The sequence below is a fragment of the Myotis yumanensis genome, unplaced genomic scaffold (assembly GCF_028538775.1).
Source record: "Myotis yumanensis isolate MYYU_CA2020_CCGP unplaced genomic scaffold, mMyoYum1.0.hap1 SCAF_11, whole genome shotgun sequence".
Taxonomy (NCBI): Eukaryota; Metazoa; Chordata; class Mammalia; order Chiroptera; family Vespertilionidae; genus Myotis; species Myotis yumanensis.
Window position 1 is genome coordinate 35291935 of NW_027223762.1, and position 22469 is coordinate 35314403.

The 22469-nt window shown below is 42.3% G+C and overlaps 1 protein-coding gene across 2 annotated transcripts in view; it reads left to right on the forward strand.

The window, feature by feature from the left end:
- B3GNT2 (UDP-GlcNAc:betaGal beta-1,3-N-acetylglucosaminyltransferase 2) overlaps positions 1–20394 on the forward strand; it is a 33825-nt gene extending 13431 nt beyond the window's left edge. Inside the window, exons 1-2 of one of the 2 annotated variants that reach the window (XM_070429307.1) lie at positions 16208–16335; positions 16423–20394. In XM_070429307.1, coding sequence (XP_070285408.1) covers positions 16432–17625 — 1194 coding nt within the window. In that variant the 5' untranslated portion in view covers positions 16208–16335; positions 16423–16431 and the 3' untranslated portion in view covers positions 17626–20394. Of the gene's footprint in view, positions 1–16207; positions 16336–16422 lie in introns of those variants that run through there. The other variant, XM_070429306.1, reaches the window with a different exon arrangement.
- The last annotated feature ends 2075 nt before the right edge of the window (positions 20395–22469 follow it).

Genomic DNA, 22469 nt, shown 5'->3' on the forward strand with positions numbered 1-22469 from the left:
AGCAGTTATTAAATTATGTAAAATAAACACAGTGAATGTCATTGGTAGTAATTTAAGTATTTGTTGAAGTTATAAAAGAAGGCTAACTTTAATATGCTATATGCAATCCTAACTTGCAGCATGTTTTCTTGATTTGGGGAGGTTATATTTTGGAAGGAAGACAAATGTGAACTTTTATTTATTTGATGAAGATGCTCTCAAACTCTACATTTGATTTGTGACAAGAATTGTGAAATGTAATTTAATAGGATTGGGCTGGTTGGTGGTTGATTTGAGAGTCTGTAGGATACCTGTTGGAAGTGACATAAGTGAATCTCTGTGCCAGGGGAAATGGCAGCTTGAATTTGGCTGCTCAAGTGCTGAACATTTGGTGATTGTTTTAAAATCTGAAGTTTCAACTTCTGTTTGTGGTCATTCATCACAACCCATGGAATTAAGTGGTGGGGAATGATGTAATTTTTTAAAGCCAATTTTAAAACTTTGAGGAAGTCGCCCTAACCAGTTTAGCTCAGTGGATAGAGCGTCGGCCTGTGGACTCAAGGGTCCCAGGTTCAATTCCAGTCAAGGGCATGTACCTTGGTTTCAGGCACATACCCAGTAGGGAGTGTGCAGGAGGCAGCTGATCGATGTTTCTAACTCTCTATACCCTCTCCCTTCCTCTCTGTAAACAATCAATAAAATATATTAAAAAAAAACTTTGATGAAGTCAACTTTGTATTTAGTTCAATTAGTCTTTTTTAAGTTTTTAATTTTTATATAGTTGACTTTATCAATTTATTTTTATTGCTTTTAGAGAGAGGAAGGGAGAGAGAGAGAGAAACATCATTGATGAGAGAGAATCATTAATCGGCTGCCTCCTGCATGCCCCCTACTGGGGATCAAGCCCGAAACCCAGGCATATGCCCTGACCAGGAATCGAACCGTGACCTCCTGGTTCATGGGTACACGATGGACCACTGAGTCACACAGACCAGGCTCAATTAGTCTTTAATTGAAATTTGCATGTATTTACTATGTAAAATGATACTAATCTCTTTTCCAATACCTGTATGAAAATATTCTTTCTTAATCTATTTTCACCAGCTTTTCTATGTATCTATAGGCTACAACTGCCCACATAGCAGGCACCAGATAACCCCTCCCCCCCCTTCCTGCATCAAGATTGCAAACCATGGCCGATGGCCTACTTATTTCCAGAAGCATTTATACAAGGTCACTTTGATAACTTGGTTTATATAATGGAACTTTGTTTCTAGTCCAGCCCTGTAATTTATGCTCATGGGTTTTTATTAATTTTTTAATTTTTATTCATTTTTAATTGCCTTCTTCCTCCCCTCCACCACTCCTTGGGCCTAAGTTTATTTACAGATTTAATTGTATGGGACTGTTTCCTGTGATATTGTTGTAGTGTACCCCGCGAATCACAGAAGGACGCCTCAAGAAGTCGAATTAAAGAGTCACATTTATTGCAATCCGGGACTATGAGGGGCCATTCCCCAAATCTCATAGTCACAAGATGGTCGCAGCTCCAAGGTTATATAGGCAAAAAATCACAAAGGTATTGATTACATCCCAGGGTTTGTAATGAGGAACTTGGCTCGCAAATAGTTTACAGAAGCAGAAGCAGCATGTTAATTATAGTTTTGGGTCTGGGGGTCACTGAATTGACAGAAATACATTATCTAGAGCCCTCGGGTCTGGAATGAGGAACCTGGGTTAAACTTAGGCATGCTATCTAAATTACAGTTTTGGGTCTAGAGCCCTCTGACCTTGGGATAACTGTGCTATCCTTCCCAGGTGGAGGAAAAATGTGCTTTCTAAGACCAGTATGACCACAACCCATGGGATATTCACATTACAATCAATAAGGCATTTAATCGAATGGGATGATTTATGTAATTCAGAAAATCAAAATAACCTGTCCATTGTTCAACAAAGCAAATAGGTACCATACTTCAATGTGACCTCAGGTAATGCTGTCCCAGTGGGTGAGGGATGAGGCATTGAGGGGAAAGCACAGAATTGGAAAAGGCTGATGACCCTTATGGTGAGAGGTGGTGGGGACCAAGGAGGGGTGGAGGGGAATGAGGGATCGGCAACTAGACAGCCAGGGGTCTGGCGGGGCCTGGAAATGTAGGGCCTGTGTGTGAAATTATTCAGCAATGATTTGTCTAGAGCAGTGTATCAAAAAGATCAAAGAATAAAAGTTGGTATTCCTTTTATGTCCTTCTTGTCCTCAAATTTATTGCCTTATAAATTGTCTGAGAGGCAGACACCAAAGATGTAGAAATGAACATGACCCAGCCCCCCTCCTGGAGGCCCACACTTCCTGTAGGTGTGTCAGAGTCAACAGCAAGGTGTGATAAGTCAGGTGAATGTGAGTGTGAGGTGGAACAGCTGAGGGGAAGTAATAAAAACACACCCACCTGGTGGGAGAGATCCAGGAAGGTGCCAAAGAGGCAATGCTGGGCAATTGAGCTTTTTGTTGGGTGGCTTAGAATTGAATCTGTAGACGGTGACAGAACAGACTTTGTCACTAATAATTCTCCCCACCTGGTTCTCCTTCCTGTGGGTGAACCTTGGTTTCCTCTTCTGTAAATGAAGTGGTTGGAGTAGAGGAGCTTATACTTAAAAGAAGCTCATCTACTGGTAAAGATATTCTTGTAGCATCTTTCTGGTAATGAAACTGGATTACGCTCTGAGTGTGGATTGTTGTGTGCATGTTACAGAGAAAACAAAGGGTGAGATGGTTCGGTTTGTGGCCAACACGTGTTTTTTGCACAGGTGACAACCTTTCCTCTCCGAGGCAGGAGAGCTGGGCTCCAGATCACCTCTGCACTGACCTGCAGCAGGCCGAGGGACTGCTGGGTGCCCTTCACTTCAGGCTGTGGTGCTGGGAGGGAGGGGAATGAAAAGGCAGCATTTTCTCTGTGTAAACAGCTCTGCCAAAGGGTTTGCCTGGACTTGTTGGTGATTAGCCAGTTTGAGCCCTGCCAATCTGTCATTCTTGAGTGTGGATAAATACCTAACACCTCTGTAGGGATGTCACCCGTGGTAAGGAAGGCACTGCGTTACCAACCAGGACCTCTGGGTGCTTGAAAGCAGGGAACAGTTCTCAACCTGCAATTTTATCTCTATTACTAGAGGCCCGGTGCGTGAAATTCGTGCAAGGGCCCTGGCCCTGGCCCCCAGCCGCTGCGGCTTTGTCTGAAAGGAAGGATGTCCGGAAGGACGTCCAGTCTAATTAGCATATTACGCTTTTATTATTATAGATTCCCTTCGCATGCTGATTAAGCTTTAGAATTGTCTGTATCTTCTGGGTATCCACAAATGTAATGATTTTAGCTCCTAAATTATTTTTTTAAGTGCAACTTCTTGAAATCCTCTTTGAGTGATATTGTGTGGAAGAAAGAGTAAGAGCTTAGACTTGGGGTCGGGGCCCAAGGTCGAAGTGCTGGCTCCACAGGGATTAGCTCTGTGACCCCAGACTGGTTGCTTCACATTTTGAAGCTTGTGAAGATTAAATGAGATGGAAACATCCCAACGTAGAAAAATGGGCAAAGGGCATGGGGAATAGGAAAATCAGGAAGGAAGCATATAAAGAGAGGGTGCAAATTAAAGTAGAAGATGCCTTTTTTGTAAAGATTATAAAGGACAATGTCCACAGTCAATGTGGACAGCTCCATGCTCATGGGTGTACAGTGTGAGGACAAATCAGTCTGGCCTTTCTTTTTGCTTGGGGGATGGCAGGGGAAGGGAGGGGAGTTATTTGATTATATTCTAAATGACTTTAAAAAATTGTGTTCTCTTTGTAATTTTTCCAAAGGAAATATAAGACAGGAAAAAGATACACGTGAGGTTGTTCATTGTGGTTTTTTTTTTAATTATAGGGAAAACTAGAGGCCTGGTGCATGAAATTCATGCACCGATAGGGTCCCTAGGTCTGGGAAAATCCCTTCTTCCTGCAGCACCCTCTTCAGAGCCCTCAACTTAAAGAGGGCAAAAGAAAAGGATTTGAAGAGTTCCTATCCCTCCTGCTTCCTGGTGTATTGAGTGTGTGTCTTTAGGCTCCCAGAGAGCCTGCTGCTTTTCCTGCACTCCAAGGTGCCTGCCAGACACAGCTTTTTCTAGCATTTGGCTGCTCTGGCAGCAGCAGTGGCATGGGGAGCCTGCACCCAGCCCAGGTCACTGCTTCTCTGCACCCTCTCCTAGCCCCATGTGTGTGCACATTGTGAACCCCATGGTCCCAGCCATCTAGTGAGCTGGCCACCCAATATTTGTCCTGAGCAGCAGCCCTGAGCTGCTCCTGGACAAGCTGTGCATTGATGTGCTGAGCTCCTGCAGAGAGAGGCCCCTCCAGGTCCAGTTCCAGCAGCACCTTGACTCCCTCTGTGTGCATGATTCCCTCTGCACCCTCATTCTGTCTGCACACCCATACAGCAGTCTAGGCTCACCTGCATCCCCAAGGTTTGTGTCCTGTAGCCCTCTAATGGGATGCTGTGTTCCAGGCTTTCTGCCTGCATCCCAGAGGGAGGCTTTCTCAGTGAGTGGACCATCTCTGGCCTGTGCCAGTGACTTTATGCCATCCTACCTACTTCAGCAAGCTCCGAATGCCCCTTCTACATTTGTCTTTTTCGTGTACTTTTCATCTGAAGGCCTAGAGTTTTAGTGTGTCTTTACCGTTACTCAATTATATTCTTTATACTAAACTTCCCCTGTTAAATTACTGTTGTTTTTTTTTGCCTCTTGGTTGGACCCAAATTGAAATGCAACCCATATGAACTAACTGAGCAAACAGAAGAATGAATCAGAAATCTTTTAGGACAGCGATTTTCAACTGGTGTGCTGCAAGAATTTTAAAAACATGCAATACCTGACAATTTAGTCAGGGCACTGACTTCTTTTCCCTTACATTGTCAAATTAAAAAAAAATGACAATAGCCAACACAACAGTAGCCATCTGGTATGAAGGAATCAAAATTATACCTCATTTTCTTGTCAGATCGGCAAAAAATTAATATATTTTCTTATGTGCCATGGAATTTTAGTAATTTGTTTATGTGTGCCAAGAGATTAAGAAGATTGAAAATTGCTGTTCTAGAGATTTCTCTGAGGGCTCATCGAAAGCCTAACAGATTACACTTGTTGATACATCAGTCCTGGCGCTTGGAGTAGGAACTACCAAGCCATAGCCAGAAGTGACAACCTGTATTGCAGCATTTCTTTCTTAAAATGATTTCCCACCTTAGGTGAGTAGATGTCCCCAAGTTTTACATCTCTATTAGGGGTCTTCCTTCCTTTAGGCATGTTCACCCTGCCCCTGAACTGTCATGGCCTTGGTGGGAGTAACAATTACTGGAGGGCCTCCCCTCTCCTATTTTGGGAGAGGGTGGAGGAGGGGTTGGCTTGGACCTGCTGCCGGAGCATGATGGAGCCCTCACCTGGAAGCACTGCTGAATCCCTCGCACCTCCATTCCCACACACAGGGTCTGTGCAGTCAACACATCGCATGTGTGTTGCCTTTGGTGGCTCTGAGGCTGACTGTGGGAGATGAGGGACTGGGCTGTACTTCCCACCCCAGTTTACCTCTTCAAATCTTGCCCCCACCCTCTTCATCTAATATGGACTCCCTACGTGTGAAATTCTTATCTCCCTTCACTCGAGAAAATTCTTTAAATTATTTCTATTGTACTTTAGTACTCAAAAAAGGCAAGACAGATTTTTATAAATATATGTATATCATTTACCAACACACATATAAGTGCTTTTGCAGTGTCATCTCTTTGGAGAAAGGTGTGTATATTTAATTAATCCAGTTTCTGCTGAGCACCTCACTATATTCAATGAACTTGACCAGATGACCAAAATGTTGGTTCAGCAAATGCTGAATGAATTTCAGGGCTGTGTGCTGGGGTAATGGTGGTACAATGTGGAGACCTTGCTTGTGGAAGGAGCCCAGGAGTGGATGCCCTAACTCCTGGGAGGTGAGTGCTTCAGCCAGGAGGTGACGGGAGCTAATTTGGAAGGCGTAGCAGCTCTCCAAGGAGGCACAGCAGAAGGCAGAGAAAAGCTGGGATTTTCTGGAACAGAAACATGTCTGCTCTGGTTAGAGTCTAAAGTGTGTCTTGTGGAAATGGGAGGCGTTGGTAGGAGGTGATGTGAAGGGAAGAGTACAGATCATCATAAAGGGTCCTGGCTGGGACCAGATGGGCATATGAGTTGAGATAATTGGAGGAATAAGGCTGGTCCTCAGTCTGGGACATATCCTTGGGCAGGAGATCTCTTAGAGGGGAAGAAGGGTGAAGCTCTGAGCTTGAGCTCTAGGAGTGGAAAAGAAGAGAGGAGCTCTAGAAGACAACACTCACTTCCAGCTGAGCATAGCGCGTTGTGGTGGTCTGACCAAACCGGGGGGAGCAGTGTGAGTAGGGATGTACACACAGGGGGCTGAAGACTGAGTGGTTGGGGAGTCGGGCATATTTGGGAGCATGGCAGGAAATGAGGCATTAGGCTTCTGCAGTAGTCAGCAGCAGAGCCTGAATGGAATAGAGGAGAGGTGAGGAGAGGGTGCAAGTGGCCTTATGGAGGTGGGAGCACAAAACTTGGTTCCTGGCTGGATGTGGAGAGCAGGGAGAAGAAGCAGATCAAGGTCATGCTGGGGTGTGCACCCAGGTGCTTGGGAAGTTGATTCATTGCAAATAGGGGTCTGGGAAGAGGGTCTCCCCAAAGCATTTAGAAGCTAATGTCTAGAGCAGTGATGGAGAACCTTTTGAGCTCGGCGTGTCAGCATTTTGAAAAACCCTAACTTAACTCTTGTGCCCTGTCACATATAGACATTTTTTGATATTTGCAACCATAGTAAAACCAATACTTATATTTTTGATATTTATTTTATATATTTAAATGCCATTTAACAAAGAAAAATCAACCAAAAAAATGAGTTCTCGTGTCACCTCTGACACACATGTCATAGGTTCTCCATCACTGGTCTAGAGTTAGCTGGATTGACTTGTAAGCCTCCTTTTGGAGGTGATATTTAAGGCAGTGGATATATGGGTTTCTACAAAGAGTAAATTAAAAAAAATTTTTTCTTTCATTTACAAAGAGTAAATTTATAAAAGAGGCAGTGAACGACAAAACATTAGAAACGTACTTTCATTGAGTATTTGGTGGAGAAGTCAGACTTCTGAAGGAGAACTATTGAATGCCCGTTGTGTGGCAGACAACAAACTGGTGTGGGAGGTTATGTCATCCCATTTTACAAAGGAGGAAACCGAGGCTCAGCGAGGTCAAACAGTTTGTCTATAGTCACATACCTATGTAGGTAGCAGAACCAGAACTTTGGGCTGTCTAACACCAGATGCCAGGCTGACTTTCCAAAGTGAAAAAGGATCTGGGATTGTAATCTTTTTACACTGAAGATCTAAAACTCTTGTTAGTTTGACTACAGGCAGGGGCGAGATGGCCTCTGGTAGGGTTAATTCTCTGTTGTTACCTAAATGTTCTTCTCCCCCTTTTCTGAAAGTTCTATATGTACTTAGTGGTCGATTTTATTTTAAATGATGAATATAACGTGAGGAAAATCAGCCATGCTGGGCTTTGGGGGAATTTAATCAGTGGGCACCAGAATGTGTCCTGCCAGACACTTGGACGCATAATGTTGCCTGTGGGGATGTGTAGGTGAAGAGATTGATTGTATGTGCTTTTCCCTCTTAATTTTGAACATGAAACATACTAGTAATGACTAGGAACCAAATTCCTTGAATTCAGCTAGTTCCAAGACTTACTGACCAGAAAGCAGTCAGGCACATGTTCTTGCTTCAGGCCAGTCTCTGGGTGAGGTTGTGAGGGCAGTCCTGAGGCTCCCTTGCCCCAGGGCTGGCAAGAACCAAGGCCAGGATTCTTGTTCCTATTAAGAAACAAGCTTTCGGAAGCTGGTTGCGGTCGACCAAGATGGCGGCGTAGGTAAACACCGGAGACCGCTGCCGCAAACAACCATTTCAAAAATACAACTAAAAGACTGAACGGACATCACCCAGAACCACAGGAAGGCTGGCTGAAGAGAGACTCTACAACTAGAAGGAAAGAGAACAGCAAATCGAGGCTCAGAGGCGGCGCAGTGTGGAAAATACAAAGGTACCGAGGTGCGCGCGAAAGCGGGCTGGTGGCTGAGGGCGCGGTTGTCGTTTTCTGTCGGGAGTGAGTCTCAGACTCTGGGCTCCAGATCCGGACGAGTCTCTAGGGACCCAGACTCAAACGGGAGAAGCGGGATTACCCGGCATCAGTTGGAACCTGAGGGCAGCTTTCTCTCCGAGGTTTGCAGCGGCTGCCGGGGTTCTGAGAAGCAGAGCCTCTGGGAACGGGACTGAGCGTGGCCATAACTGCTCCCTCCGCCCGCCCTGTTGATCCCGCCCCGCCCAAAGCCCGGGCACAGCCATTTGCCGATCGCCTCAGGCAAAGGCTGGATTAGCGCCTCCCCAGAAGACAGACGTTTTCCGCACAGCTGATTCCTATAGCCAGTCGGCCTGAGGGTCAAATCCCTCTAGTGTTAACTACAACAATTAAGGCTTGGCTAGAACAAGACTGCGCACAGAGACCACAAGGGGGTGCACCAAGAAAGCATAAAAGATGCGGAGACAAAAAAACATGACAGAAATGGAGGATATGGAGCTAAGAATCGCAATTTTGAGGGCTTGCCATAAATTTGTGCAGAACCTCACGAAAACTAATGAGACCCTCGATGCTACGATAAAGAAATTAGAAAGTAAGCATACACGGACTGAAATAAAGAATATTATACCCAATAGCAGACCAGAGGAGTACAATAATCAAACCAAAGATTCGACAAAAAACACCCAATTGGAAAAGCAAAATGAAAAAAGAATCCGAAAGTGTGAAGATAGTGTAAGGAGCCTCTGGGACAGCTTTAAGCGGTCTAATATCAGAGTCATTGGAGTGCCAGAAGATGAGAGACAGCAAGATATTGAAAACCTATTTCAAGAAATAATGGCAGAAAACTTCCCCCACCTGGTGAAAGAAATGGACTTACAGGTCCAAGAAGCGCAGAGAACCCCAAACAAAAGGAATCCAAAGAGGACCACACCAAGACACATCATCATTAAAATGCCAAGAGCAAAAGACAAAGAGAAAATCTTAAAAGCAGCAAGAGAAAGAGGCTCAATTACCTACAAGGGAATACCCATACGACTGTCAGCTGATTTCTCAACAGAAACTTTGCAGGCCAGAAGGGAATGGCAAGAAATATTCAAAGTGCTGAATACCAAGAACCTACAACCAAGATTACTTTATCCAGCAAAGCTATCATTCAGAATTGAAGGTCAGATAAAGAGCTTCACAGATAAGGAAAAGCTAAAGGAGTTCATCACCGCCAAACCAGTATTATATGAAATGCTGAAAGGTATCCTTTAAGAAGAGGAAGAAGAAGAAAAAGGTAAAGATACAAATTATGAACAACAAACATGCATCTATCAACAAATGAATCTAAGAATCAAGTGAATAAATAACCTGATGTACAGAATGAACTGGTGATTATAATAGAATCAGGGACATAGAAAGGGAATAGACTGACTATTCTTGGGGGAAAAAGGGGTGTGGGAGATGCGGGAAGTGACTGGACAAAAATCATGCACCTATGGATGAACACAGTGGGTGGGGAGTGAGGGTGGAGGGTGGGGTGGGAGCTGGAAGGAGGGGAGTTATGGGGGGAAAAAAGAGGAACAAATGTAATAATCTGAACAATAAAGATTTAATTAAAAAAAAAAAAAAAAAAAAAAAAAAGAAACAAGCTTTCTAGGTATGGCCCAGCTCTCTGGTCCAGCTGAGTTGCTTCATTCGAACCTTATCATCCACTGCTTGCCTTGCGTGCTAGAAGCTGTTTTCTCCCCCAGAACCATTCAGCTGCAATCTGTCCCTGTCTCTGTTCATCTGGGCAGAACCTAGAAAGGGCTGGCAAGGGCCAGGCAACAGATGGGAGCAGCCTGGGAGGAAAGGATTTGGGAAAGCCACTCTGGCCAGGCTCCTAGAGCGTGGGAGGGCAGGGGGCAGGCAGAATGATGGACAAGTTCTCCAAACAGTAAACACATTTCTTCCACCTTTCTCTCTTTGAGGGTTTGTATGTCAGGTTTGTGCAAGAGGGTTATCGGGAGCAGGATCCTGTGGACACGGATGCTACTAGCTCAGTCTCCTGTGGTTGAATTGGCTTGGATTTCAAGTCTCCTTGTCTCAGCCTGATTGGATGGGAGATGGGTGGTCATTTTATTGCATGATTGCAAGAAGGACCTGGTCCTGCCTTTCTCTTATCCTTAATCTTGGTACTTGAGGGCCTGGGTGTGGTTGCTGGCTCTGTCTGACTAGCTATTGGTGGCCACCAACCTCACTTACTGGAGCCCCTTGGGGGATGGGTGTCAATCACTGACTCAGCATTTTGTGAGAATGAGTCCTTGTGGCTGTCGATGGTCACATTAAAGCGTCTCCTGACCAGCACTTTGCCTCAGTGATGATAGGGCTTCCAGAAATGGAGGGGACCTTTTGGGATTGTCCTCTTCAGTGCTTCCCAGTGTAGTAGTGTCCATAATAAAACATTGGGATTGTTTGAACTACATATTGGGAAACACAATGAGGTATGTGAGGTGTTTTGCCCAGAACTTGGCCTTAGAGCAGGGGTGGGCACAATGGGTTCTTAAACTGGACCGGAGACCCGGAACAAAAGCATGGATGGAGTGTTTGTGTGAACTAATATAAATTCAAAGTAAACATCATTACATAAAAGGGTACGGTCTTTTTTTTTTTTTTAGTTTTATTCATTTCAAACGGGCCGGATTGTAGTTTGCCCACGGCTGCCTTAGAGTAATCATTCAATGAATGTTACTTATGATTACCACTTTGCCTCCCATATCTATTTTTGACTCATGGTAGTTTTTGTCAGTTAAAATGTACAAAGCTTTAAAATATGTAATACTCTTAAAGAAGATCAGCCATCGAAAATAAGACTTGCATACCTGCAGTTCCTTTAGTCGTAATTCTATGTGGCAGCATTCACTTGCATCACGGTTTAAAACTTGGATTCTGGAGCCCAACTGCTTGGGTTTGAATCCTGGCTCTGCCATTTACTAGACGTGTGACCTTGGGCAAGTGAAATACCTTCTGAGACCATCTGCCTCATGGGATTGCTAGGTCCAGGCAGGTACCTGAATATTTATTAAAATAAAACAGATGCTCATATTTTACTATGATGTTTAGGAACCCTTTCTAATTGAGGGCTTCAGGCACATAGCATAGGCCCAAGGAGAGGTGTGTAGGGTCCATACAGTGATGGAGTGTCTGTGGCACGGTGAGGCCATGACACAGGCTAGTCACGTGGGCTGCAGAAATGAGAACCCCATGTCGGGAATTCTGTGTGATGTGCTCCACACCCACCCCAGGCAGTCTGGATGTGTGTGGTAGAGGCTGTTCAAGGAGAGAGGTGGTGTGGTGGCAGTAAAGAATGTTAAAGTAGCCTGTAATCCCAGCATCCTGATTAAACCGGTCTTGTTTTTGTGTGGTGTTTTATCTGGATTTTCACATAGTCTGTACTATTTTGTAATCCACTTGCAGCTATAACAAATATGTTTTTCTGCCTCTGCTTTGCCTTTCTAAATATTTTCATTACAAAATAAAGGAGGAAGTTGTTTTTCACGAAACAAATAAAAATCAACTGATGTGTTTTAGAAATTTCAAGACTATTGGGTCCTTGTTGGAAGACTTTATGCCGAAGCACAAGTTGAAAAGCTAAGATTGTTCCTTGTCTGGACGTGGGGTTTCCTCCTATTTCTGTTACTCACAGTAAAAATTCCATGTTTTGCAGTGAGGGTTGTATAAAATCTTCCCCAGGGTTGGGGTAAGTTAAGCAGTGTAACTTCCTGCTCAAAAAAGGACACGGAATTGGTTTTATGTTTGCAGTGGGAATATTTAGTCAGCTATTCATAGAGCTTTTTCCCACAGATCCTTTTATGGGAGGTCACTGCTTTATCCTCCTTTCCATGAACTTGGGTTTGTTGTAGAGCTCTCGTGCAAGGGACTGTGCCCAGTTCACAAATAGGAAGATGACATTTAAGCCTGATGGATAAGTACAACTGAGAATCTCGGTTTTCCCACCCTTCCTTCTTGAGTTGGTTGGGGGAAAGTGCCATTTAGCGAGTAGTGGTAAGAGTTAGCCCCAGCTGCATGCTTGGCAACTTGGACAAGGAAGACTGGCCCATTCTCAGAAGGGGAGCCGGGAGCTTAATCTAGACCAGTGATGGCGAACCTATGACACACGTGTCAGAGGTGACACGCGAACTCATTTTTTTGGTTGATTTTTCTTTGTTAAATGGCATTTAAATATATAAAATAAATATCAAAAATATAAGTCTTTGTTTTACTATGGTTGCAAATATCAAAAAATTTCTATATGTGACACGGCACCAGAGTTAAGTTAGGGTTTTTCAAAATGCTGACACGCTGAGCTCAAAAGGTTCGCCATCACTGATCTAGACGGTCCCATGTCCCTTTCTTTGGAGAGTCTTGGTAACATCACATGTACCATGACCCTGTGCTCTGGGTCTTTTCAGTCTTGAGCCTTCACTGTTGACCTGCGCGTGCCTTGTAAAGAGCCCCGGAATGGGAGCCAGGAGGCTGCCATCTCAGCTTTGTCACTTAGCTCTTCTGTAACATTAGGCAGCCCAGTGAACGCTCCCTTTGAGCCTCCATTTTGCTCACTGGTGAAGGGAAATGCTCTGCAGACGAGAATCCTTGAGGAAGCAGAAGGCGAGGGTGGTGCTCCTTTGAGAGCTACACAGGCCTGTCTTAGTTGAGATGATGGGATGTCTTGGCTGGGTCTTGGTTGAGGAAATAAAAGTCTCAGTTGCAGTGGATGAAGTTGTAAACCTTGCCCAAGGTCAGCGAGCACAGTGTACTCAAAGTATTCCCAAAAGCAGGATCTGTGCTTTCCATGATAGAAACTCCAAACCATCTCTTCAGGTGGTTCTGGCTGGATCTAGATATCCACGCCCTGCCCCATAGCCTGAAGACACAGCTGGCTCATTCATCTAGAATCATCTCACATGTTTTTCACTCTGAATCTTTTCCTAAGAAAATTAACTTAGCAAAGTACTGTGCTTCCCTTAACCCCCTTAAACTGTCTTGTTTAAAACTTCCTCTAGAATTTCAGAAACAGTCTACTGATACTCATATTCTTTTTCTGAGTTGAAAACTTCTGCGAAGTAGTTAGCTATTCATAGTGTATGCAGCTTGTTTCTGAGGATCCTTCCAAAACAAATCTTTTTCCTCATTGTGGTCTTTCTCTGTTCGATATATCTCTCCTGCATTAATGTTTCTCTCTCTCTCTGCCACCCTCCCTTCCACTCTCTCTAAAAATGAATGGAAAAAAATATCCTTGGGTGAGGATTAACCAAAAAAAAAAAATTGCCTATAGAGTGAAATCTGTTTGTGGCCTTTGATATTTCACTAAAATACCATTTTCATTTCTCTTTTCCTTTTTGCTATAAACAGCAGAGATCTTAAGTATACACTTAGGGTTTTGACAAATGTATACACCCATGAAATTCTCATTCCAATCAAGACATACCTTTCCTTGTTGCCATTCTTTCAGCCTGTTCAAACGAAGGGCCTAAGACCTAGAGATTGGAGCTACTGGGTTAAGTGCTACTTTAGCTTTAGGAGATGTATCCCAATTTAGAGAGAATTGTTTGTTTTTGAAAAGTGTTTAGTCTCAAATCTGCAAGCCAAAACTAAAAAAAGCTTAAAACTATCAATGATTCATTTTTCTAAAGAAACGACTAATGCTTTTAACTATAAGAAATGCTCATGCAGATACATTCCAAGTGTCTATTTGAGCTCTCTTGTCCTTGGGAATAAGACCAGTAGCAAAGTGGTTTAAGTTGCCGAAGATGGACTGGACTTGGACCTCAGTTTGATCATAAGGTTTCTCCAGAAGCTCATTTGAAAGGAACTGACCTAACGGTGTGGACCCTCAGCTTAGGTGTGGACATTTTGAATTATTCAGGTTGTGTGTGACTTGGGTCCTTTAAAACTGTAATTAAGGAGTAAGAAATGTCTTGTGGTTTTTTACTACCTTCCTTGAAGGAAGTTTAAGAAGGCCTTTTCTTGGTAACTTAAGAGACACAAGATAGCTTGGGAATTCAGATTGATTAATCTGGGCTATCCAACATGTAATAACTTCACAGCATTCTCAACAAGACAAATACTTCTACCTTGGAGCTACTTGTTAGAACCCAGTGAACTTAAAAATCCTCTTACATTAAAAAAGAGTAAACACTGCCCTTGATTAAAGTGTAGTCACACAACTTTGTTATTGAGGTTGGAGAAGAGTGACTACCATTTGACATACCTCATTGCTTTGGCTGGAATTCCAGCTCTGCCCTTAACACAGTTACCTCTTTAAATCTGTTTCCTCAGGTATAAAATGTAAATAAAAGTAACAATCCCTGCTTCATAGGCTCACCTTATCAAGACAGTGCACAGTGCTTGGGATGCAATACTACTTTGGGATTCTTCTTTACGGATAAAGTCCCAGTCATAATCTGAAAATAAAAATTTTTACAGTGTATTGCCATTCTACTTTTGTGGGTTGTCTTTTAATGTCAAGCTTATCTAAATGGTTGTTCTGGTGTAGGTCATCCATCTCAATAGTGTCAGAACTCTGGAGTTACATCCCCAGCAAACCACGCCATTACTCTTTGTTCTTCTATTGCCCATAGACTGAAATCTGTTTGTGGCCTTTGATATTTCACTAAGATGTCACTTTCATTTCTCTTTTCCTTTATTTGCTATAAACAGCATGAAATTCTCATTCTGATCAAGACATACACAGTAAAATTTTTTTTTTTTTGGTCAATCCTCACCCGAGGATATTTTTCCCATTCATTTTTAGAGGATGGAAGGGAGGATGGGAAGATTGGGAGGGAGGGAGGGAGGGAGAGAGAGAGAGAGAGAGAGAGAGAGAGAGAGAGAGAGATACAAGAGAGACATATTGATTAGCTGCCTCCTGCATGCACCCTGACTGGGGCTGGGATTGAACCCACAACCTTTGGTGTTTGAATTGGAGCGCCAAGCGCTGAGCACACTGGCCAGGGCTCATTTCTATACTCTAGAACATTCCCTCCTGCCCCTCTCCAGACAAAACCTCTACCCCTGTCACTTTCAGACATCTAGGACCTGGGTTAATTTTGCCTTCTTGAACCTAACATAAATGGAATTTGAGGTCTGTCTTTCACTCATATGGTACTCCTGTTACTAGTAGCAATAGTTTCCTTTTTATTGCTGAGGGTTATTCCATTGTATGAACATACTGAAATTTGAAAATCTATTTTTCTGTTGGTGGTATATGGGTTGTTCTCAGTTTTTAGAAATTAGGTTAAAGCTGGTATGATTCTTGTCATTTGATTTCTCTGAGCACTCAGTGTGGTTACTGGCTCCTTCACCCCTAGCCCTCCAACTCTGGGCAGGCAGGCGTCTTCATCTCTCTGCCTTTGTTTTCTAAACCATGAGATGGTGGGTTGGGAAACAATTCAGGCTTGGGACCACCATTAAAAATAATAATAAAAAAATAAAATCTTGGAGTGAATTCCGTGAAACTATACACATCGCCATACCTATAAATACATACAGTTATATGTGTGTGCACATATGTGTACTGGATCACAATATAAAATGTATTTGATATTATGAATTGTGGGAAAATCAATTTGTAGCACATTGAGTTGTATGTGTCCTTGTAAGCAAGGAAGTCAAGCACCTGTGAGGTTATTTACTAAATGCATGTTTCTGCCCTCTGGTGTCTAAAACACCCATAGTGTTAACAGCCACTTATATACTGCTTCCTATGGGCCACCCATGGTTTTAAAAGCTTTACATATAAAATCATGTAGCCCTCACACCCATCCTATGAGGTAGAATTCAGTGGTTGGCAAACCACGGCTAGCGAGCCACATGAGGCTCTTTGGCCCCTTGAGTGTGGCTCTTCCACAAAATACCGACTTATGCGCATGGGCCACGAAGTTTCAATCACACTGTATGTGCATGCCCCACGTGGTATTTTGTGGAAGAGCCACACTCAAGGGGCCAAAGAGCCACATGTGGCTCTGGAGCTGTGGTTTGCCAACCACAGAGGTAGATTATTATCTCCATTTTATAGGTGGAGAAGCTGAGACCAGTTATACCACTGGCCCGAGGTCGCACAGCTAGAACAGTGAGGCCACGATTTGAACCTAGGCCATCCGCATCTAGAGTCTGTGCTCTGAACCACTCTTCCAGGGGGAGGTAAAGTCCAAGAGGCAAGTGACATATGTGAGCCAACGCAGATGAATAATTATTCAATTAATACAATGCTCCTCCCTTTTGTTCCAGATATGAGAAATGAGTGTTGGACGTCGAAGAATAAAGTTGTTGGGTATCCTGATGATGGTAAATGTCTTCATTTATTTGATTGTGGAAGTCTCCAAAAACAGTAACCAAGACAAAAATGGAAAGGGGGAAGTAATTATTCCCAAAGAGAAGTTCTGGAAGATATCCACCCCTCCCGTGGCATATTGGAACCGGGAACAAGAAAAGCTGAACAGGAGGTACAATCCCATTTTGAGCATGCTGGCAAACCAGACGGGGGAAGCAGCCGGGTTTTCCAACATAAGCCATCTGCATTATTGCGAACCTGACCTGAGGGTCACATCTGTAGTCTCAGGTTTCAGCAATTTGCCGGACAGGTTTAAAGACTTTCTGCTGTATTTGAGATGTCGAAATTATTCGCTGCTGATAGATCAACGGGATAAGTGTGCAAAGAAACCCTTCTTACTGCTGGCGATTAAGTCCCTCACTCCACATTTCGCTAGAAGGCAAGCAATTCGGGAGTCTTGGGGCAGAGAGACCAGTGTGGGGAACCAAACAGTGGTGCGAGTCTTCTTACTGGGCCAGACCCCCCCGGAGGACAACCACCCCGATCTTTCAGATATGCTGAAATTTGAGAGTGAGAAGCACCAAGACATTCTTATGTGGAACTACAGAGACACCTTCTTCAACTTGTCTCTGAAAGAAGTGCTCTTTCTCAGGTGGGTGAGCACTTCCTGCCCAAATGCCGAGTTCGTTTTCAAGGGCGATGACGATGTTTTTGTGAATACCCATCATATCCTGAATTACTTGAATAGCTTATCCAAGAACAAAGCCAAAGATTTGTTTATAGGGGATGTGATCCACAACGCTGGACCTCATCGGGATAAGAAACTGAAGTACTACATCCCAGAAGTTGTTTACACTGGCGTCTACCCGCCTTACGCCGGGGGAGGTGGGTTCCTGTACTCCGGCCACCTGGCTCTGAGGCTGTACAATGTAACTGACCAGGTCCTTCTGTACCCCATTGATGATGTTTATACTGGAATGTGCCTTCAGAAACTCGGCCTCGTTCCAGAGAAACACAAAGGCTTTAAGACATTTGATATAGAAGAGAAAAAAAGAAATAACATTTGTTCCTATATAGATTTGATGTTAGTACATAGCAGAAAACCTCAAGAGATGATTGATATTTGGTCTCGATTGCAAAATCCTCATTTAAATTGCTAAAATGTATACAAACTAAGTTTTGCATAGAAAGACATATCTTGGGTAGTTCCCAGTTGGGTTCTCTCATTAGGGGCAATTTCTATGTTAAACCATCAAAATTGCCCTCATAAGTAGTAGCTATTTGAGGGCCTCTACACCCTTTGATGTACTTTCTGAAAAAGAAAAGCAGAAGGTCATAATGTTTAAAGGAAGCTACAGCAGGATGACTGGTTCTGGTTCTTCCTACTGGCTAGTGGTCATTATTTTCTAATTTACCCCCCTTCTTGTCTGAAATCATGTTTTTGGAATTTGAATATATTTTAAGTTATTTTTTATTTGACCTAATATTGTAATATTCCAACTTTTTGTTATAATGAGTAAATTGTCCGCAATTTAGGTATTTAAAACCTATTGGCTACAAATGATTTGTTATATATGATTCAATGATTTTTGTGATGATATTTGAATTACATTTATTTTCGTAGAATTTAGACAAATTTTAAAAAATTATCTAGAAAAATTGACCTCTGTTGAAATTTCCTGCCACCCCAACAGTATTTTCTTGCGTTAATATAATCAGTTAATTTTGCAAAACAAAGATCACTGTGTGATCCAGATCCAGTTTATCTTGCTATGGTCTTATGGTCATAAAGAGATTATGACATAGGAACATAATAACTGTTCTTGTATTTGATTTGCTGGGTGGTATAATAGTTCACTATTTTTAGTATTTGAAAATAATGAGTATGATTCCATAATGACCAACTAAAGATTGAATTGACCCTGGCAGAAATATTATGTTTATGATTTTTTTTTATGTGGACCAGGAAAACATATGTAACTTTTGAACTTTAAGGGAAAAGATTGAAGTTATAGACCTTTTCATGACTGGTTTGTCAGTAAAAAACTCCAGGATTCTATTCTTGCCATATTTTCACATGTTGCTTAGACAAAATTATTCTGAGTAGTAAGTGAGTAGCTTCCCTGTCTCAGTGTAGAAGTGCCTGTGTTTTTATTTATTGTTCAGATCAATGACCAAAAATTTTCTTAAATATATTTTGTGTAATATTTTATTTGTATACAGTGTTGTTGATGAAATATTTAACTAGAGCATGATATTTTAAATGTAATGTGTAACATATGTAAAATAAAGTTGTTATTTTTGAATTTTAAAGTTCTTTTTTTTTTTTGAGAGAGAGATATGAATGCTAGAGTTGAGAAAATTCTGCCAAACTACTGCTTGTATATACCATCTTGTAACAATGCTTTCTTGAAAAAAAATTTTTGTGTTTATAGAGATGAGGCTTCTTACCAGATGTGATACTTAGAACTGTAAGAAGATAGAAATAAAGTCATTGTATTTTTAATTGTCATGTGTAATAATCTATGAACTTTTTCCATTTTCCATATTTGGTTACATTTTCCCTAATGAGGCCATTGTTCTCTTCAGAAACTATATTATAGTGATATTGAGCGATAACCTTTTCTCTGTATCAATGAGTCATCTATCTTCACATTTAAAATTCTGAAAAGTGCTTTCCCACTTGATTCTGTAAAGAGGAATATGAATATTTATGCTTCCATTTTTAGTAAGTATAAAGAATTTAATTAGGAGATGGAGCAGCATTAAAAAAAACATTGTATTGTCCTAAACCAGGGGTCCTCAAACTTTTTAAACAGGGGGCCAGTTCACTGTCCCTCAGACCGTTGGAGGGCCGGACTATAGTTTAAAAAAAAAAACTATGAACAAATTCCTATGCACACTGCACATATCTTATTTTGAAGTAAAAAAACAAAACGGGAACTAATACAATATTTAAAATGAAGAACAAGTAAAGTTAAATCAACAAACTTACCAGTATTTCAATGGGAACTATGGGCCTGCTTTTGGCTAATGAGATGGTCAATGCCCGGTTCCATATTTGTCACTGCTAGTCGAAACGAGTGATGCAAGTGTGCATCAGTTAGTCTAGATCTGGTTGGAGATTTCAGATGTTTCATTCTGGAAAAAGGCTCTCCTAACTTCAAAAAAAAGGCCCTACTAACTGCAAAAAAAAAAAAAAAATAGACCTCCTAACTTCAAAAAAAAAAATCCTAACTTGTTCTTACCTCGGTCCTCAGGCAGCAGCAGGCTCTGCACAGGCAAGCTCGTGACTCATCTGATCACACCTGAGACTGAGAGGAGGAGGAGTCGAGAGACAGAGAGAAGGAGGGGAGTGCGGCGCACATTCCACACATGCGCACTGCGGGCCCTGGACGAGTCGGCTGCTAAGCAACAGGCAGCAGCGGCAAAAACACCCGGCGGGCCGGATAAATGTTTTCGGCGGGCCGCAGTTTGAGGACCCCTGTCCTAAACCATGTTCACTTTGGGGTTTGTACCCACAGTGATGCAATGTAGAGGCAGCCTTTACCACTCAAGTTTCGTACTAGACTCATGTTGAGAAGAAATTGCTAATGGTCAATTAAGAACAATAGAGCCCTGGCCAGTTTGGCTCAGTGGATAGAGTGTCAGCCTGCTGACTGAAGAGTACCGGGTTTGATTCTGCTCAAGGGTGTGTACCTCAGTTGCAGGGTCCTCCCTGGCCTGGGCCCTGGTCGGGGCACATGCAGAGGCAACCAATCGATGTTTCTCTCACATCGATATTTCCCTCTGTCTTTCCCTCTCTGTTTCATTCCCTCTAAAAATCAATGGAAAAATATCCGGGGGTGAGGATTAAAAAAAAAAATAAAAGAAGAAGAAGTAGGCATTTGATGAAGCTCAGAAAACAGAAGGGATCAGTGTTGTGAGGACATTTAGCAAACTATCTTCTCCTACTTGGGAATGTGGAGGCCATATGTGAGCAGTTATGAGGACACAGATACTTAATGTGGGTTTGAAGACTGTTTGTAAGCTTGGTCCTTCTAAGGGTTTCATGTGACTGCATCTGACCTTTCTCCTGCAGTGGTTGCTAGCACGCCTCCTAGAGAGCAGCATTGCCACATTAGTTTAGAGAAGAGTAATCAAGCTCTCAAAACATTCACTGGTCATTGGTCCATAATTTGCATGTGTCTGTATAACTTGACCACACATTTTCAAGTAATGCATTTTTCCTCTGAGGGGAATTTCTTAAATTTTTCTTCTAGGGAATTTTCCTTCACTGGTATTTCAAGTCTGCAGAAAAAGAAGAGATGTAGCAGCTTTAGAAATATGTTTAGAGGGCTCCTGAGGGTCTTCCGTGAGCCTCCAGTTGAAGTCCTTGGTGTTGGTGATGTTTGATGGGTGAGATGATCTCTGGCTCTTCTTTATTTGGCAGAAGTTCTTGTGTGGTGGTTCCCTGAGCCCACAACACTGGTCATCAGTCTCATGGGCTTTTCAGCAAAGGGATACTTAGGTTTTAGAGCTCTACACGTGCTTTGGTTCAATCAAGGTAGTGATTGGTTCTTAAATCAATGAAGCCTTCTCTTGGTGCTCCTGAGATGGACTCTCCCCTGAGCCTCCATCTCGTGAATGTCAGCATCTAGTTAATTCATTCTCTCAGAACTGCTCAATTCTGTGGCCTCAGTGAAACTGGCACTTGGATTTTTTTGTGTGTGTGGCTACTCCCACATCATTTTGATTTTGAGTTTGAAAGTCAAAAGGCTGAATAAACATTGACAGGGTTTGGACTTTTCATAAACCCAACCAGGCCTTAAGAGGAAAAGATGAAAGAGACCCACATGGCTCATTTCCATCCCTGACTCTGCTTGTATCCATCTCTGTTCTTAAGTTAGATGAGGGAGAATGGAAAAGAAGGGCAAGAAGTTGGGAGAATACTTTGAGTCAGACTTGAAAATTGAATCCAGAATTAAAGGCACTCGAAGTGTGACCATCTCCTACTTTAATACCCCTGATTGATGAAGGTCTGGAATCTTAGATGTTCTAGGTTGTCATGGCCCCCTCATGCAGAAAGTGAGAATTCATTTCTTAAAGCAAAGGGTTTTACTTAGGCCAAAAGTTAACTTCTCTGTGATTTACCTTCTTTTTTTTTCTTCTTTTTTTAAATTATATTTTATTGATTCTCCACAGAGAGGAAGGGAGAGGGACAGAGAGTTAGAAACATCGATGAGAGAGAAACATCGATCAGCTGCTTCCTGCACACCCCCCACTGGGGATGTGCCCGCAACCAAGGTACATGCCCCTGGCCGGAGTCGAACCCGGGACCCCTCAGTCCGCAGGCTGACGCTCTATCCACTGAGCCAAACTGGCCAGGGCTGTGATTTACCTTCTTATGAAAAATGTCAAGTGAAGTAAAAATTCTGATTTAGAATGAGAAAACAGATACTTCTTGTGCTGGGCTGTACAGATTATTGGATAAATTAAGTTTTTCTTTAATGTTTATTCTATATTGATTTTATTCTCTAAATGCTAGGAACATCTGCCAAATAATCTTGATGAACTTTATTAGCATTAACAATAAATCTGAAAAATTAAACTATTATCCTGATTCATTCAGGTCTCAAAGTAAAATATTAGGAATGTTGGTTTTTTTTTTTGGTTTTTTTTTGGCCATGATATATCTTGAAAGATAGAGGCCATGAATGAGGGCACTTTTGTCTTTAGGGAGCCCAAAAATTTTTGTCATGTTGCATGTAAATGATCATATTTATTAATTTTAAGATGTGATACTTTTTATATACCAATAAAAAGCTGCCAATTCAGTATGATTTATATCAATTGTATGATGTGCGTCAATTGCAGAGATATTAAAATGTGAAAGGTTATATTTTAGAATACCTGAGATAAGCATTAGTGTGTATATAGACACAAAAATACACCAATAAGTCAAGGCCTGTTGGTGGAACAAAGGTGCCTGTAGCTTCCTGACTGCTGCCCAGCATTGAGGGGA